Here is a 16931-nt window from a genome sequence, read left to right as displayed (position 1 = left end):
ATGTAACTCCAAGTTTACATTTTGTTGCTGGCCATTCGAAGTACAAGTTGATGGCAATGATGTGGAATTATTCCATGCATAGGCTATTTATTATGAAGGTATGCCAATAACATATAAGGTGAGAATGGTTTTATTACCTTTATTGTCAGTTAATATCATAATGTGAATCTGTTCATGTATGTGGTGGTTATCGGACCGCGGCCGAGGCTTAGCCTACCTATTAACATCATGTAATAACCAGGACAAGTCCGCGATGCTGCAATTCATACCAGCGATATAGACCGAGAAGTGGTCCAAGGAAAAACTGGTGGTTAACTGATCCCGCGGCTGCAGATCCGCGACTAAAGGAAGCCCCACTGTATCAATATTTCAAAGATTAATATGAACCATAACAGGATGATATTTTAATGTAGTATATTAGATGTAGGATGATGTTTTAATGTAGTATATTAGATGTAGGATGATATTTTAATGTAGTATATTAGATGTAGGATGATATTTTTAGGGATACTTTGGTGTTTCCACGTTCAAGATAGGAGTTTATAAGTATTTTGAGAAGGGGGTCTGGTACTCATCCTCTGCAAATACAGGGGGACAACTGTATAATTAAAAGGAGATACGTGAAAGGAAAATAACTATAGGTGATAGAGCAAAGCTATTCGGAAATTTGAATTCACCACATCCAAATTAGTAAAACATACACACTCACATACTTGCCTCAGAGCATATATAAAAAAAAAAATCATATTTAGAAAGCAAAAAAAAAAACTAGAGGTGATAGAGCTCATGCCTAACCTCACTTCCAATTCTAGTGTTAGAAGGCTTTTTTTCTGTCTTCCTATTCTCATCTGCTTATACTTTAGACAACTATTCATTACTTTATCTAATCACACAATACACTGATTAAAGCAATCGTTAGAACAATTCCTGTTCCTACATTTAGCACTTACACTGTGATCATTGTAAATTGAAAAGTATAGCTAAACTGAAAAGTAGAGCTGCGTTTATAATATCTTACCCGAGACTTGAAACTATTTCTCTTTACCCTCTTTGGATAACATATTTGAGACAAAAACCATGATAAGCCAAACCAACAATTGTGAATATGTAATTACTATTAACAATAATGTAATTAACACTCAATACTGTACATCCTTGTAGGCTGACAACAGATGAAAATCTGAATGGTAAACAATAGAGGCTTTAATCACCATAAAGGGAAGGGTCAACAGATGGTTAAACCTAAAAGATCCTCCTAATTTTTGAGTTTTTGCACTAACAGTCCTCCCACCTGAAGAGGGAAATGCATCTGTCATACTAGAGAAGTAAGATTCATTTCAAAAGTTAAAATTCAACCACTAAATAAATTCATGTAACACAAAGTAACAGATGGACAGAGAATACCACTTATGACAACCAAAATAGAATACAATAAAAGAAACATAATTGTGATGGCATGATCCCTACTGGTTATTTTACTCATACAGGCATTCCCCAGTTTACGGCAGAGGTTCCATTCCCACCAGGGTGCTGTGAGCCAAAAATCGCCTTAACCCGAATCATCAGAATTATAATGGGAATAAATAGTACTTACAGCACTGTAACAGTGCTGCAAGTGCTGAAAATTTGTGGTTAACAGTGCCATGAGACAAGTGGCATTAAGTCCTAAACGGCATAACCTGAACCAGATGTAACAAGGGGACAGACTGTATACACAGCCCGAGGTCACCGTCGGTATCGGTCAGTGGCATTTCGGTTTTATGGCGCGTGTTAAATACTATATTCATAAATGGGTTTTACCCTCTGTAGGCTTTATAGCCCCATTATCTGTTATCGGTGCCGAGACCGCCTCATAAAATACAAATATAACGAATATGCATCTTTTCACAACTCTTAAAAATTTATCCTTTACTACTTCGCTGTATCCAATAATACTGTACGTAGTCTTGTATTACTATTTGTGTTATAAAACACAAACAAACCAATCATGTTTTGGTTTGGAAAAATCCGCTGAAGGCAGAGGTAAGATTATTTCTCCGTATTTAACTCGATTCAGAGCATTTTTCTTGCTTCTATTCAGCGTAAATTAATCCCTAGAAACTCTATTCATATGTGACAAGGTTATTTTTTGCTATGTGTAGTGTTATTAGGTTGAAAATTGACAAATACAAGAACTAGACTTAGTTATTTTTTTCAGTTAATAGATGGCGCTGTTGTCTGGTTATTGGTCCTTTACCTATGTACAGACACTCATAAAATACAAACATAACGAACATACATCTTTTCCTTGGCTTGCTTAAAAAGTTATGCTTTACTTCACTGTATCCAATAATACTGTATGTAGTCTTACATTACTACGTATATTAGTTTTAAAAATACAAAAAAGTTATCTTTGTTTTGGTTTGGAAAAATCAGCTGAGGGCAGAGACAGGGTTATTTCATCCAATTAAACTTGATTCAGAGCGATTTTATTGCGTCTGTTTCCCATAAATAGGTTATTTTTTTATTATATGAAATACTTTTAATTCGATACGACTTAAATATGTACGTCTTCTTGTTCTGAACTCTTATTTTTTTTAATAGATGGTGTCGGAAGCATGTTATTTTGTGGGGGGGGGAACCTGATTACATTAGTTATTTTCATCCTATTTCATTTTACAATATTTACGTATTTATCTGTTATCAGTGTAAAACAACAGTAAAATGCGTTCTTTTATGGCCTGTATTTTTTATCAAAAAACTTTATTCTCCACTTACTTGCTGTTGAGTTGCATTCATGTTAATGATGCACAATAATTTAGTCATGAACAGTGTAAATATTTTGTTTTCTCAGCTTCAGCTACAACTGCAGCTTAAATTTAACAGTACTATATTTCCTTGCCAATATTTTCTCCTCAAATAATGGTATAATGGAAAAATACTTAAGTCCTGTTCTACGTAATTAATGTCATTTGTAACATAACTACAGTAATTTTTTACTATTGTACGATGGCTGAAATGCAAGCCGAACATTGTTATTATTAGATTCGGTTCGGTTGTTGTAGCAAAACAAATGTTACCCTTCAGTTTTTTATGGCTGCAGTGTTTGTTAATGATTAGGCAAATGAAACTCCACATTTCATTAGAGTTATTACATATTAGGGCAAAATATCTGGCCATGACATTGTCTCAGGCATCGTTAACATGACTAGGGCACCGTAAGGTGAATTGTGGCGCCCATAGACTTTTGAATTTCGGTTAGAGGCGATTATCGCTTAATGTCAAACCCCAGGAACGGAACCCCTGCCGTTAACTGTTGGGAGCCTGTAGTCAAAATGTTTATATAAATTACTCCCATCTGCATTTTAACAGCTGTATGGTAAACAACATGCTATTACAGTACTTACTTTGCCTTCCAATGCCTGTACCTCCAGTGACTCCAAGTGATGGCCATAGTGTTCCAGAGTTTCCGATAGTCTTTGGTTCACCTTGTGAATGTGGAAGCTTTGTTTGACCCTCACGAATCATCTGAGAATAAAGAGAGCCCATATACTACTTTAAGGATAACCTTGTTATCTAGCTCAATCTGATCAGACTTAAATAATTCATCAGTAACATACAAAAATTCGAACTGAAGACAATCCCCTATCAAATTTTCAGAATGTCCAGTACTGTTACCATATTTCAGATGTATTTGTACACAGACATTAAGAAAAATTGACTGAATAACAATATTAAGAGAAACTGACTGCACAACAACCTAGTTTTCAATGCATTTTCTAGGACTCTAGCGTAACCTCGGTTTTTGTATGCCCTGGTTTTCGTACGATTTGGTTTTCATAAACTTTTTCAGACGAAATTTTATCTCAGGTTTGGTACATTTCATCGGATGCCTTGCACTCTTAAACGCTCCTTCCAGGGTCCACCCTGTGACTAGGCCCTGTACTGAGCACCTAAACAAAGCATCCTGTGTTCTCTTGTGACCCATCCTGCTTTAGTGTTCATTGCTTATTGTGCTTTTTCATTATTTGTGCAACTGCTACATATGCCATCATGGGGCCAAAGAAAGTTCCAAGTCCCAGCCCTCCTGTAAAAATGGTAAGAAACACTATAAGATTTAAGGAAGAACTTGTAGCAAAGTGCTGGAGGGTGTTGCATGCCAATCACAGTACAAAAATGCCTACAAGTGCTGCTGTTAGTGAATTTAAGACCAAGCAAATGCTGGTTTGAAAAATTCAGAAAGTGAATGGGCAAACAAGGTACGTACCTACTTCAGTGATTAAGGACATATGTTTGCAAAATGGAGTAATGTAAAAGATTTTGTGGAGAATTACCATTCCAAAAAAGATGATGTAATCCGTGTCTCAAACATCTTTAATGACAATGCTGTTTTCCACGTAAGGCAAATTCTAAAGAGATGCCAGAAACAAATATGTCTGGACAGTTTTGTTTTGCGACAGGGGTCCAGTGACTCTCAAGGTGGTCCCAGTATATACTAGTAGAAACTGAAATGGGTATGTAACCTCAGATAGTGCCAGTAAAATAACCGAGGAGAAGTAACCCCAGGTAGGTCCTTGTTGTCAAATGTTCATTATTAGTTTCATTATTCAATATAATTTATATTTCTCAATGTTTTCTATATATAAAACTGTGTTTATTCCCCAAAAAATTATTTTCTAAAGATATTGTTGGGGTCTGGAATACATTATATTTACATTATTCCTTATGGGAATTATAGTTTCGATTTTCGTATGTTTTGGACTTTGTGGGAGGTTCCAGAATGGATTATTTATGAAAACCGAGGTTTCACTGTATTAGTATTAAGAAGCAACTTAACAAGCAGGTCTACGGGGACAGTGTGGTTTAGGGAACCCCACAAATTAAGTTAACCAGGTACTTTCAGTTGTCTAATTATCACCGTTTTCAAGACTAATATTCAATTGTTATTGCATAAAGCCTAGATGGTAGGGTGTCAGCTTGTCAAACAACTTCAGAATATCCGTAAGTACTTAAGATACAATGTCTGTTGGGTATATGAATATTAAATTATCATGATGATTGTACTAATTTTAGACACCATAAAAAGTGCTACAACTATTTTCAGTTTCCTGTTGTGTTAATGAATACATTTCAGTTTCCTTTGAAGTTTCTGAGGGAAAGTGTAGGCCGTCATCTGAATGGTCTAATGTAAAAGTAGTAGACAATTTTTTAGTACATTAAATGCTTATATAGATATCATGATGGTAATACCTAAAGGTGGTGGAGAGGCTTTCCAGAGGCTGGAGGCACCTAGTAGTCTGTTCCCAAGGCCCTATGCTCTCTGCCTTATTCCAATGACAATGGGAGAATATATTATAGTCCTACTTTTAATTTCAATAGCTTTCTACACTACTACTGTGGGAAGTAGTGGGGAAAGTCAGTAATACGGCTGTTCCGGAGAGACAGCTGTCAGTATACAGTGTTTGTGTGTGTGTGTGTTTTTATTCAAACCTTGTGAGGGCGGCAGAAGTTAAGCAGGAGGGACGTTTCAAATGCTTCCTCTGCCTAGCATAGTCCTTTTCACTTATGCAGGGTGAAGAGAGAGGGAGGGAGAGGGTGAAGCTAGAGAGGTCATGGTCTGCCACCCAGGATTCCTGAACTTTCTCACAAGATTTCGCATAAAGGATACACAAGTGTCATCAACCACCCTTCACACTTCACTAACGTACAGTATCTTGCGCACTTATCTGACGGAATATCACACCAAATGCACAACTTATCCTATCCCGAACAATGATGGAATCTAGACCTCACTTCCACAGTAACCATTGCAAAAGCAAAGAGGGCACACACGATAGACACAAGATGAACAAAGTGCAAACGGTCCTTTACTTACGTACTTTCAACTGATAAACTTTCAGATACAAACAACCATGCTCATAAATCAAAATTTGTTCAGTTCTCTCCATCGGCCAACTGTAAGTTAATATTTTATATTGCTTGTCTCGGCTTAGTTACAATTTTTTCTGCTAGCCTCAAAGAATAGCACCATAACAGTCCCAAACTCCCAAGCTTACACAAGTGGAAAGACATGATCTTTTGTAGTATGTGTAATCTTGTGAATTTATCATGAAATGTCTAGCCCATCCTTTACCTATCATGGCTAATGGCAAGTGTAAAGCAAGTGAAGATACTGGCAGTTGTAAAAAGCAGCACACTATCTCTATGAAAATAAAAGTGGCAATTATAAAGAAATTAGTGGTGAAAAAGAGGGTTATTACTATTAGTTTTATCATAAAGGATTAGTTTATCCAGACCTCTGAGCCTAATAAAGGCTCTTCTTGGGCAGTTTTTCAGGAATTAATCCTGAAAAAAAAAGAAAAAAAAAAAAAAGTTATTTAGCAAACCAGTTTTATTTAGGAACATGATGATTCTATTAAATAACAAATCTTTGCCTTCAGCAAGAATGCTTTTTTTTTAATGTTGGGTTTTGAAAATAGTATATGCTTCTTTGATGGTTCCAAATTGGACAATCAACTGATAAGTGTTGGAAAGTCATTGGTATTTGGCATGTATTACATTTCATTGGGTCTGAATGTGGATTTGACATCAAATGACCATGTGAAAATCTAGTATGGCCGATACTTAGTCTTGTTAACACAACTTCTTTACCTCTTTTCTTTTTGAGACGATGACATCCATGAATGAACTTCACTTTTTGCATTTCTCAGTTTGTTTGTAGTTGGCACTGATGTCCAATCTGTTTGCCAGTCTTGATATAATAAAGGCTTAATAGAGGTTACCCAGTCTGATACTGGGGCATGTGTAATTGTTGATGGAATAGTGCAAGCCAATTTGGCAGCTGTATCTGCTTTTCGTTTCCTTCAATTCCCACATGTGCTGGAATCCAACATATTTTTATTAAAAGTCCTGATGGAATAAGTTGATGGATTTTTCATTGGATCTCTTGTATAAGATGATGTGGAGACTTGTATTTGTTTATAGCACCAATAACACTTCGTTAGTCACTGAAAATTATGGTGGAAATTGCTCACTTCCCAGATATTAAGTCTAGTGCTCTTCGTATGGCTGAGAGTTCTGCGTGTATACTGATGATATTGGAGAGACTTAATTTAACTAATCTATCTTTTGAGAATGCTGAAGCTCTTACTTCAGTGTTGTTCTTTTTATCCATCTAAGTTGATCCATTCTTCCAATGTGTTCTAACACATGTTGGTCATACATCTCTGTGTTTGCCATATTTCTTTTTAGAAATATGATAGTGCAGTACATAGTTTTATTCATTTCAATGTCCAGGGTGGTAGGAGTTCTGTTGTTGGATGGAAAATTGGTGTAATATTATGTGCATTCATTAAATATTTGGTTCTTTCTGGGAATGAGTTAGCACTATGGTTTTCAAATCTTTGATTATAAATCAGAAAGCAGGTAGTAGCAGGAGAGGTTCCTGCTTGAAGGGAAAGGCCCCTAAGCATAGTTATTAAGTTGCTATGATGTTTCAGGGGTAATATACCTGCTTCTGCTAACGGAGTTTATTGGGGATGATCGACATGCTCCTGTGCATAGACGTATTCCTTCATGATGTAATGCATCTGGTGTTTTCAATGTTGTTTCTGAGGCAGAAAAATATATTGGGAAACAATAATCTATTATAGATAATACAGTTGCTTTGTATAACATTAGCATGGTGGTACGTCCAGTTCCCCATTTGGTATATGATAGTTTTTTCAATAAGTCAAGGGCTTTTATGCCTTTTGCTTTGATACATTTGAGGTGTGCTTTCCAGTTCAGGTGCTGCTCAAACACCTTTCCTAGCTATTTAATATTTGTGCAAAATTTAATTTAGATTTTATAGATATAGCTTAATTGTTTGGTGTTTTAACCCTCTTACGCCGAAGCCCTAAAAATCAAAACCCCTCCTGTATGCCGGGGCGGCATACAGCGCGCTTAGTTTTGAAGATTAAGAGTTCATTTTTGGCTCATTTTTTTGTCATTGCCTGAAGTTTAGTATGCAACCATCAGAAATGAAAATAAATATCATCATATGTTAATAATGCGATATATGGTAGCGAAAAATTTTTTTTTAATACATAGTTGGGGGGGGGGGGGGGGAGCTCCGCCAAACCATTCTGATCCTGGATCATCCCGAATACCCTACGGAATGCCGAGCCTTTGTTCATGGTCCCTTGGGCCTCCAGGGAGTTCTGCAGGCTGAGCACAAAGGTGTCCTCCTCCAAGTCTTCTCTTGATATGGACGGCCCCGTCACCGGTTGCGGGGATGAGGGGAGGAGTGGGGTGCTATACGGAATCGGCGCCTTCTACCTCTAACTGAGGCGCCCCCGAGGGCAGAGGGCCTGTCCAAACTGGAGGAGGAGTCATGGGCCACCTCCCGGGTGAAGGGGGAGCCCTGCCCGGGGGGGGGGTGTCTGGAGCAGCACGTTCTGCTCCTCCTGCATGACGGGAGGGAGTGGAGGTCTTGAACAGGAAGGAGCCTGGTCAGCAGGAGCCAAGGCCGCTGGGGCCCACGGAGCAGCAGAGGGACACCCCTGGGAGAGGGGGAGGCCCCCCAGGCAGGGGGACCTCGAGGGAGCGGCGCGCTCAGGAGGTCCACAAGCAATGACGTCTACTTCGTGAGTCGTCCTGGTAACGATCACTCCTACTTTGACCCCTGCGCTCTCGGCTATGACGGTGAGATCTGGACCTACGGTCCGGGGACGAGGAGAAAGAATGACCTCAACTCCTCCCATAGTACCTCCTCCTGGAACGACAGCATCTCCTCAAAGATCTGTAAGAGGAACCGCCTGACGACTATCTCCCTTCTGAAGATCGGCCTCTCCTCTTGGCTATTCTGCAGCGGCTCCTGTCTCCCAGGGTGAGCGGGAAGAGGTGGCGGGGTGATCTGAGCGAGAGCGAACGGGGAGGGTCAACCCCGGGAGCTCCCTTAGGGGGGACCTACCTGGTGTACGGGGAGTGCCCAACCAGGGGCCAGGGGGAACACCAGAAGAATCTGTTGGTTCCTGTCGTCTACCTGGAACATACCCCACCTCTGGGGAGGTGGCTGGGAGTGCGGAGGAGAGTCCCACGGGAATCCCGGAGGGACCGAGTGGCGCACTACGCGGCTGGTGGCGAGCTCTTGGAGGCACGTAGCACCGCAATCAACGCGTCCATGGCTAGCACGCCCCGCAGGCCACTATGAGCCCACAGTACAAAAAAGAAGAACTGTCTGCCTGTACACCTCTCACCACAACAGACTCCTCGGGTCCCGCCATTTGTGGGGACCCGGCAATGGACTCACCTAGGTCCACTCACTGTGAGGGGACGAGGAACACTCCTGACACTTCGCCGGGGAATGCTGAGAGGGATCAGGTGACGGCGAAGGGCCTCCCGTGCCACAGCTCGTGCTCCTACTCCGCAGATCCTCTGAGGAAGCCTTCTTGGCCGGAGCACGAGGTTTCTTCTTGCCCTTGGTAGCAGCCAGAACCAATTGATGATCTGACCACGAGGCGCACTCACCACGTTGCTTTCCGCGAACAAGGGTGACCCCGATACTTGTTACACAAAGTGTGGGAATCGATCTTAAAAGGAGAAATAAAGGACTCAAAGGTCCTTCCCTCCAGACCTGGGCAACGCCGTTGTGATGAAGCTTCCATAAGCACCGAAAGAACACACACACGTGGCACATACACCACACACAAGGAAAGACAAAAGGGAAATGGGCCAGTAAACGGACGATGAGCTGGAGCATGTAAACGCTACAGCGACCAGGAGAGGACTGCAGGTCAGAGGTCGTGATCTTCGACCCTGGGGCATACCTGGCTGGGGGTCAGGAGGGAATAACCAGTTTTTTCTGGTCGGTACCGGATTGACATCCAGGATTCTCCTAAGAAAGTAGTTTGGGGTAAGTATACGGAGTCGGAACAAATTTTTCTATGATACAAAAATGATTTACTAATTTTAAAATATTAATATTGATCAATACTGTATTAGTAAGTTCAATAAGATTAAATGATATCACATAATAACAATAATAATTCTCTATCTCTCTTACAGAGATATATGTTTTTTGTATGATAAATAAACAATTTACTAATTTTCAAATATTAGTTTTAATGTAAAGACCAATCAATTCATAAAAGAAAATACTATAGTGAATTATTGAGATGATATTTTATAAATAAAAAAATTATGTAAGAATGAAGGAAATCCCAGTTTTCACGCATCTTTCTTTCAAACTACAGGTACCAAGGTGAGGCGGCTGAGGTCCAACAGCTGTCAAATATATCAAGTAATGTGACAGGAAGGGAGGGAGTCTCTCTCATTACTGAGATGAGAGACTTTTATGGTACAGTGGTTTTCTCGTATTCGCGGGGGATGCGCACCAGACCCCCCTTGAATAGTTAGAACCTGCGAACTGCTGGAACCCCTATAAAAATGCTTAAAACCTCCTATTTTGTTAGTTAAAAGTCAAGAAAAACCCACTAAACATTTTTATACCTGGTTTTTTAGTTTTATCACAAAAAGTGCATTTTATGAAAAAAAAAAACAAGAACAAAAAAAGAATTTGTGAGTATTTCTCATAGAAAAATACCACAAGTGGGCGACTTTTCCGCGAATATTGCAAGGGAACGTTCCTGAGAAAAATCAGCGAATGTGTGAGTCCACGAATCCCGAGAACACTGTACATTTATGTATAATATGTTTATTAATATTTTCCAACAATAATAATTATAATAATAATATAACTGTAATTACAAAAATCATATGTGATAGTATTTTAAAGAAATACTACATACTACAATACTGTGTGAGTGTGTGTGTGTTATTGGCTGTACGTATATATTTTCCATGGTAAAATTCTCTCTCTCTCTCTCTCTCTCTCAGTAAGATTTTTGTTTATAAAAAAAAAATTATGTAAGAATGAAAGAAAATCTATTCTACCCCGCATTTTGTCTTTGAACTCCAGGTAGCCAAGCTGAGATGGCTGGGGTCCTACAGCTGTCAAATATATCAAGTAATGTGACAGGAGGGGAAAGAGTTGCCAACTAGGTTGTGTTGCCTACTCAAGTTCATGTAATTTCTCTCCCTCTCTCTTTTACTGAGAAGAAAGATTTTCTACGGTACATGTGTGTCATGGTAATTGCTTCATAGCAAACAATTACAAGTTAAAGGAAAGGAAAACGCATATTCGAGAAGTTCTGCAGCAAGGAGGCATTCGCGCATGTTGTTGGAGGTGCCTGTTCTCATGATGGTTCTAGAATCGGCAGGAGTGTTGTGGAACTTGACAGGCGCCGTCGTGACGTGAGGAACGCAGCGATTTCTGATGCAATACTTCGTCGAGAAACTTCTAAATCGTTCCCGTAATCTCAGGAGTCTGTGACGTTCGCCGTAGGCCCCGCCCCCCAGGTCACTGTATAAATACGACTGACGAAGTAGGAGAAGGCAGAAGATCATCAGTAAGAGCCACAGATTAGATTATCCGTGAGAGCTCAGCAGCAGAGATCAGAGATCATCCGAGAGAGACAAGAGAAGAAGGAACATACGAAGGATCAGAGAGGAAAAGGCGCCCGAGAATTGGTCGAATTCTGGTCAAGTCGTCGTCAGGAGTGGACAACGGAGTTATTTTGACGTTGAGCAAGACTTCAGAGAAGAAACTTTCTGCAAGAGGTTTTGAGAAGTTCCTGCCCTTCGAGTATCAAGAATAGACATTATTTCCTGCAACACGGAGCCAAGAAGTCGTCTGCAATTGCAGTTCTCCTTTTGTGAAGCCATCGCTTCGAGTCGCAAAACTGGCCGGCAAGTACTTTTATTACCCCACCTTTTCCCCAGTTCACGCATTGTAAGATTTTGCCTTTTTTTTATGTAAATAGGAGATACCATTCTGCATTTATCTTTGTTAGTAAGCCTGTAAATAAACCTTTGTTGTGTTTGTGTATCTTTCTATATTCGTATCCCCAGTTTCAACTGTTGGTGTTGAATTCTTTTAGTTTATCATAATATCGAACTTGGAGCGGACCTCTCTCTGTTCGTAACAATGTGGTAACTTCCTTACATACAAGATATTTGACACATGGAATAAACTGCCACCAGAATTGTAAACAGCAACAGTGGAAGAGTTTAAAAGAAAGATAGACAAAATCATTAGGACACTGGGAATGCACAGTAAAACCTGCTCCTACAGGCAAGTGAGCACACGATGTCTCCTCAGATGAGACATCCTAATCCTTGTAACTCTAGTAACATAATATAATAATAATAATATAATGATAATATTATAACTGATTTCAAAATTCATATGTAATAGTATTTTAAAGAAATACAATAATCTATCCATTTCACTCTTTAAAATAAGAATAACTCTCTGTCACACTGTTTGGGTATTACTACATTTTATGGTAAAATAATATAGTACTTGTTTTCAAATAATATTAAGTTTAATGAGATTAAACAATAACTAATATTTCTCTCTCTCTCTCTAAGTTTACTTGTTTTGTAGTATACATAAATCATTTACCTTAAACTAATTTTCAAATATTAATAATATTAATAAAAAAATAGCGATTCCCAGTCTTTCTATCCACTTCGAGGAAGGAGGGCGGGGTAGTAAATGAGTTGATCTATGCATTGGCGGAGGGGAAGGAGTCGGGGTCTAGGAGTTATTCTCTCTCTAAGAAATAATTCATAATTTCACTCGATGGTCAGATATATGATGTTGCCATTCAATGGTCTGTGTGTGTGTGTTATTTTTAATGTGTGTGTGTGTGTGTTATTTTTAATTGTAAAATGTTTAAAAGGACTGATTTATTAATATAACCTTAAAGATTAAGACAGTAATGGGTTAGTAATTTTAGGTATATTTGAAGTAGGATGTTATTAAAGGTATATATTTGGTATCTGAACTTTCAAGATAGGCAGTTATGAGCATTTTTAGTGGTGGTTCTAACTATTTGCGGGGGTGTGTTGTACACATTTCCCACGAATACAGGGGGAAACACTGTATATTTAACAAACACTGTACAACCGAAACTCTGCTAACCGATAGTGACTGTATCCGTGGGATGCCTGCATAGGCAGTCCCCAGTTATTGGCGGTCTCGGTTAATGGCGATATGGTTTTATGATGCTTGTTCTAGTGAAAATCTGCAATTTATGGCATCATAACGGGCCAAGTTTCGGTTATCGACACCATAAAGTGTTGATAATATAGTTATAGCACCACAGCATTCCTAACAGGGGCACCATTAACTGGTTATCGGCACTATTAACCAAAACTTGGCCCAGAGTTTTAAGAGTTTCGGTTAATGGCGGTTTTCACTTATCAGCACCCTGCCGAGAATGGAACCCCCCCGATAACTGGGGGCTGCCTGTAAACGTGACATTGCCCTGTCATTAATTTGTTCATATTTTCCAAGAACCAGGTAAATATCGTGTAATATAGTAAATTAGGTAAGAATTTAGCTTAATTCTGTAGAATTCCCAGTGGTTTTTTTTTTTGGCAAATAAGCAGGAGAGGGGTGTAGCCTTAACTCAATCGTTCTGACAGATTGACGTGGGCCAGCCTCTCTTAATGAAATATGAATTACTGTATGAGAGAGAATGGCTGTCTGAATATGGGGGTAACTTGTTTAGTTTTCACATGTAACAGTAAGGCATAAGGCATATATTTCTACAATTGTAAGACATAAGCCATACATTTTTATAAGGGTAATGTTTTATGATTTTTAAATGATATTCAAGTGTTTAGGATGATAGATCAAGGTATATTTGGTGCTTTTTTAATTATTAAAATAGGCAGTTATCAGCATTTTTAGAGGGGGTTAGTGTGTTCGCGGGTGGTTATGGTTCCTATACCCCATGAATACCATGGGCTGACTATCATCATCAAAGGTTAATACTTATTTGGGTTTTTTAAAATACTTATTTTGGTTTTTTTTTAAATACAGTACAGTACTACTATCATGTTTTAGTAGGAAAAATGTAGTACTGTATGCACTGGCTTTTGTGTAAATCAAGCTGTACTCACGAACAAATCAAGATACGAATAGCACTTCAGCATGTATCTTATTTGCAAGTACATATAGGAGCATCTGTAGACTACACTCACACATACCAAGCTCCACTAAAAGACACTCAGGATATAAACATTAGGTTACTGGTAGGAGAAAAAAAGCTTTGAAAGATGTCAGGATCCAGTTAATCAAACAAGGTGAAAAACATACACACCATCACTTCGAGTATCCTGACATGCAGAAACAACTTTGTGAGCATGGCTGGGAGCACAACGGCTAAGGTAGTTCAACAGAGGCTAGAGTGGTGCCTCAGCCTACCTGATTCGCTTTCCTTATTTTAGTCAGTAACAAATGAAGCACGAGATGCACTAGAACACTCCATTTATGAAAGTAGAGGTTTGTATCCCCGTAGAAACAATTACACTGATAAAATTTTACAATGCCAATTTAAAATTACACTTCAATAGAATTTTGAAGTGCCAATTAAAGTGCATCACATGGATGTTCATAACAGGAGTTATATTGCTATAGGACAATACATGTATACGCTTAAAACAACTCACTCGAGCAAATGATACTCCTGTTCCATTAGTGTCTGCTGATGATCCATACAGAGAATCAGAAGTAGGGCTGGTGCTGCTATCACTTCCAACTGACATACTAAGATTTGCTGCCTCTGGCACCATTGTCACAGAACTGAAAGCCAAGACATGCTAATTTTGAAAAGGGATATAAACTAGGGGTGTGAAATTACAATTTATAACCTTGTAAAGAATCCCTCTACAGCAAATCCCTGAACCACAAAACCACCATAAATAAATTATTGCATGTTTCATTAAGTTTCATGATAAGGCAAATAACCAAACCTGCTTGGAAAGTCATCGGTAAATGCTGGAAACTGTGTTAGAGAGTCTATTTTCATGTTTGTTGCACCTTTACTACGACCCAGCATTCTGTCTTCCTCTGCCTGCACACGCTTCTCAATTTTTCTTTCCTCTCGAGCTCTTTTATTTCGTTTTTTCTGCCTCATCTCTACTTGATCCTGAAAGAGAATAAGAGATGGTTTCAACAAAAGGCTAACAAACAATTCCTTAACCCCTCATGGATGGATACCTAATATGAAGGGAGATGGTTTTAACAAAAGGCTAACAAACAATTCCTTAACCCCTCATGGATGGATACCTTATATGAGTAGCAATACTAACAGGTTTTGGGAGGTGAAAAGATTCACCTATGGTCAGCCTCAATATTAAGAGCTATCAATTTGGGGGAATCGGGTGGGAAAGATGTTCTATTACTTCTATAGCCAATTCCTAATCTCAACTTTTAGACTGGCTCAGATCAACAAAGTAGGCAGCTCATGACCTAGCTGTGATCTTAAGACTTTGAGGAAGCATGTTGTGTTTTTCTTCCTCCCAAGACATCTTTTCATTGATTTCCTCATAAATATACCCAGGAAATCTGTTGGTTTTAGTTCTTATCTTTTATGGTAATGTGGTTCAATTATAATTGTAATTTTGCAAGTAAAAGTGCATAAAAATATTAGAAAAAATCATGTATAATCCAAAAAAGTTACTGCATCTCCAATTATAATTGTAATTTTGCAAGTAAAAGTGCAAAAAAATATTAGAAAAAATCATGTATAATCCAAAAAAGTGACTGCATCTTCAATCACATTAAATTTACGTTAATATCTTACAACTAACATAGCACTCAGAATTTGTTACTCATTTTAGTTCTTATCTGTTTTGCTATTGTGCGAGGTGTAATTATAATTTTACAAAATTAAATAAAATTGTTTGCAGGCAGTCCCATTATTGGTTGGGGGTTCCGTTCTTGGTGGGGTGCCCATAAGTGAAAACCCCCTTGTCTGAAACTTGGTGATTGATGGCGCTGATATCTGGTTACTGGCGCCTCTGTTAGGAATGTTACGCCTATTATGGGGCCAATAATCAAAACTCGGCCTGCTTTGGTGCCATAAATTGCCAATTATATGGCACTAGATAAGTGCCATAAAACCAGACCATCATTAACCGAGTCTGCTTATTATAAAAAAGTAACTTGGTAAAAGTGAAAAATGTGAAACTAATTTGTATTTTTCATGACTAACAAACCTGAGGTCTTAACATTAGGATTTACTAGCACCAAGCTGGAAACCGGTAGAATTAAAGTAGAATTAAAATCAAACTTGTGAGATCCGGGGACTATTGGCATCTATACCAGGTCATGGGGCATGTATTACCCAGAGTGCTCTAGGCGTCCCGTGACCCACCAGTTACACTTCTAACCCAATTTAGACTGCTAGAGGGGTGGTTCGAGGTGGGCCTTTAACTGTTAAGACCTCAGGTTTGTTAGTTATGAAAAATACAAATTAGTTACAAATTTGTCATTTGTTCATATACGGAATAAACCTTCGGTCTTAACATTAAGATAGACTTACTTATTGGAGGGAGGCAAGTCTCCATAACTGACTGGGAGTTTGCCACCTTTATCCATTTCCGAACATCAGGAGTATTCCAAAAGAATGGACTATAAACCCTTGAACCAAAGATATAAGAGAATCTATTGGTTTCCCTCACTGGGTGCTGGTACCATGCCATGGTTTATAAACTATGGAAAATAGAGAACCTTCCATTCTCATAAACCACTCTTGTCCCTTATATCTGGATCTACTATCACCCCTCTCTTCCCTGTTACCGAGAGGAGTGTGTTGCTACTGAAAAGTATACTATACTCTAAAATAACTTTACAGTATGGCTGACCACCTCACCTGCATCTAGTCCGTTCCAGCTTATGATAGTACTCTCCTTCATACTGTCCATAGGTAAAGGAGTAAAAAGAAAGTAGTAAAGAAAAAAGACCAGTCATTCCATTCATTCTACTTTCATACCTTCATCTTAGACTAGACACAAACTGACCCACCAGGGGTACTGGATGAGCTACACGACTT

At 38.8% G+C, this 16931-nt stretch overlaps 1 protein-coding gene across 1 annotated transcript in view; it reads right to left on the bottom strand.

The window, feature by feature from the left end:
• The window catches only part of LOC135200241 (E3 ubiquitin-protein ligase RNF10-like), a 156894-nt gene that overhangs the window by 38089 nt on the left and 101874 nt on the right, over positions 1 to 16931 (bottom strand). Inside the window, exons 10-12 of the mRNA XM_064228690.1 lie at positions 14848 to 15023; positions 14545 to 14677; positions 3387 to 3507 (exon numbers count right to left, since the gene is read on the bottom strand). Of these exons, the coding sequence (XP_064084760.1) occupies positions 3387 to 3507; positions 14545 to 14677; positions 14848 to 15023 (430 nt within the window). The remainder of the gene's footprint in view (positions 1 to 3386; positions 3508 to 14544; positions 14678 to 14847; positions 15024 to 16931) is intronic.

This window comes from Macrobrachium nipponense, chromosome 26, assembly GCF_015104395.2.
Source record: "Macrobrachium nipponense isolate FS-2020 chromosome 26, ASM1510439v2, whole genome shotgun sequence".
NCBI classification, from domain to species: Eukaryota; Metazoa; Arthropoda; class Malacostraca; order Decapoda; family Palaemonidae; genus Macrobrachium; species Macrobrachium nipponense.
The sequence above is the reverse complement of the archived record's forward strand: the minus strand, read 5'-3'. Positions and strand labels throughout refer to the sequence as shown.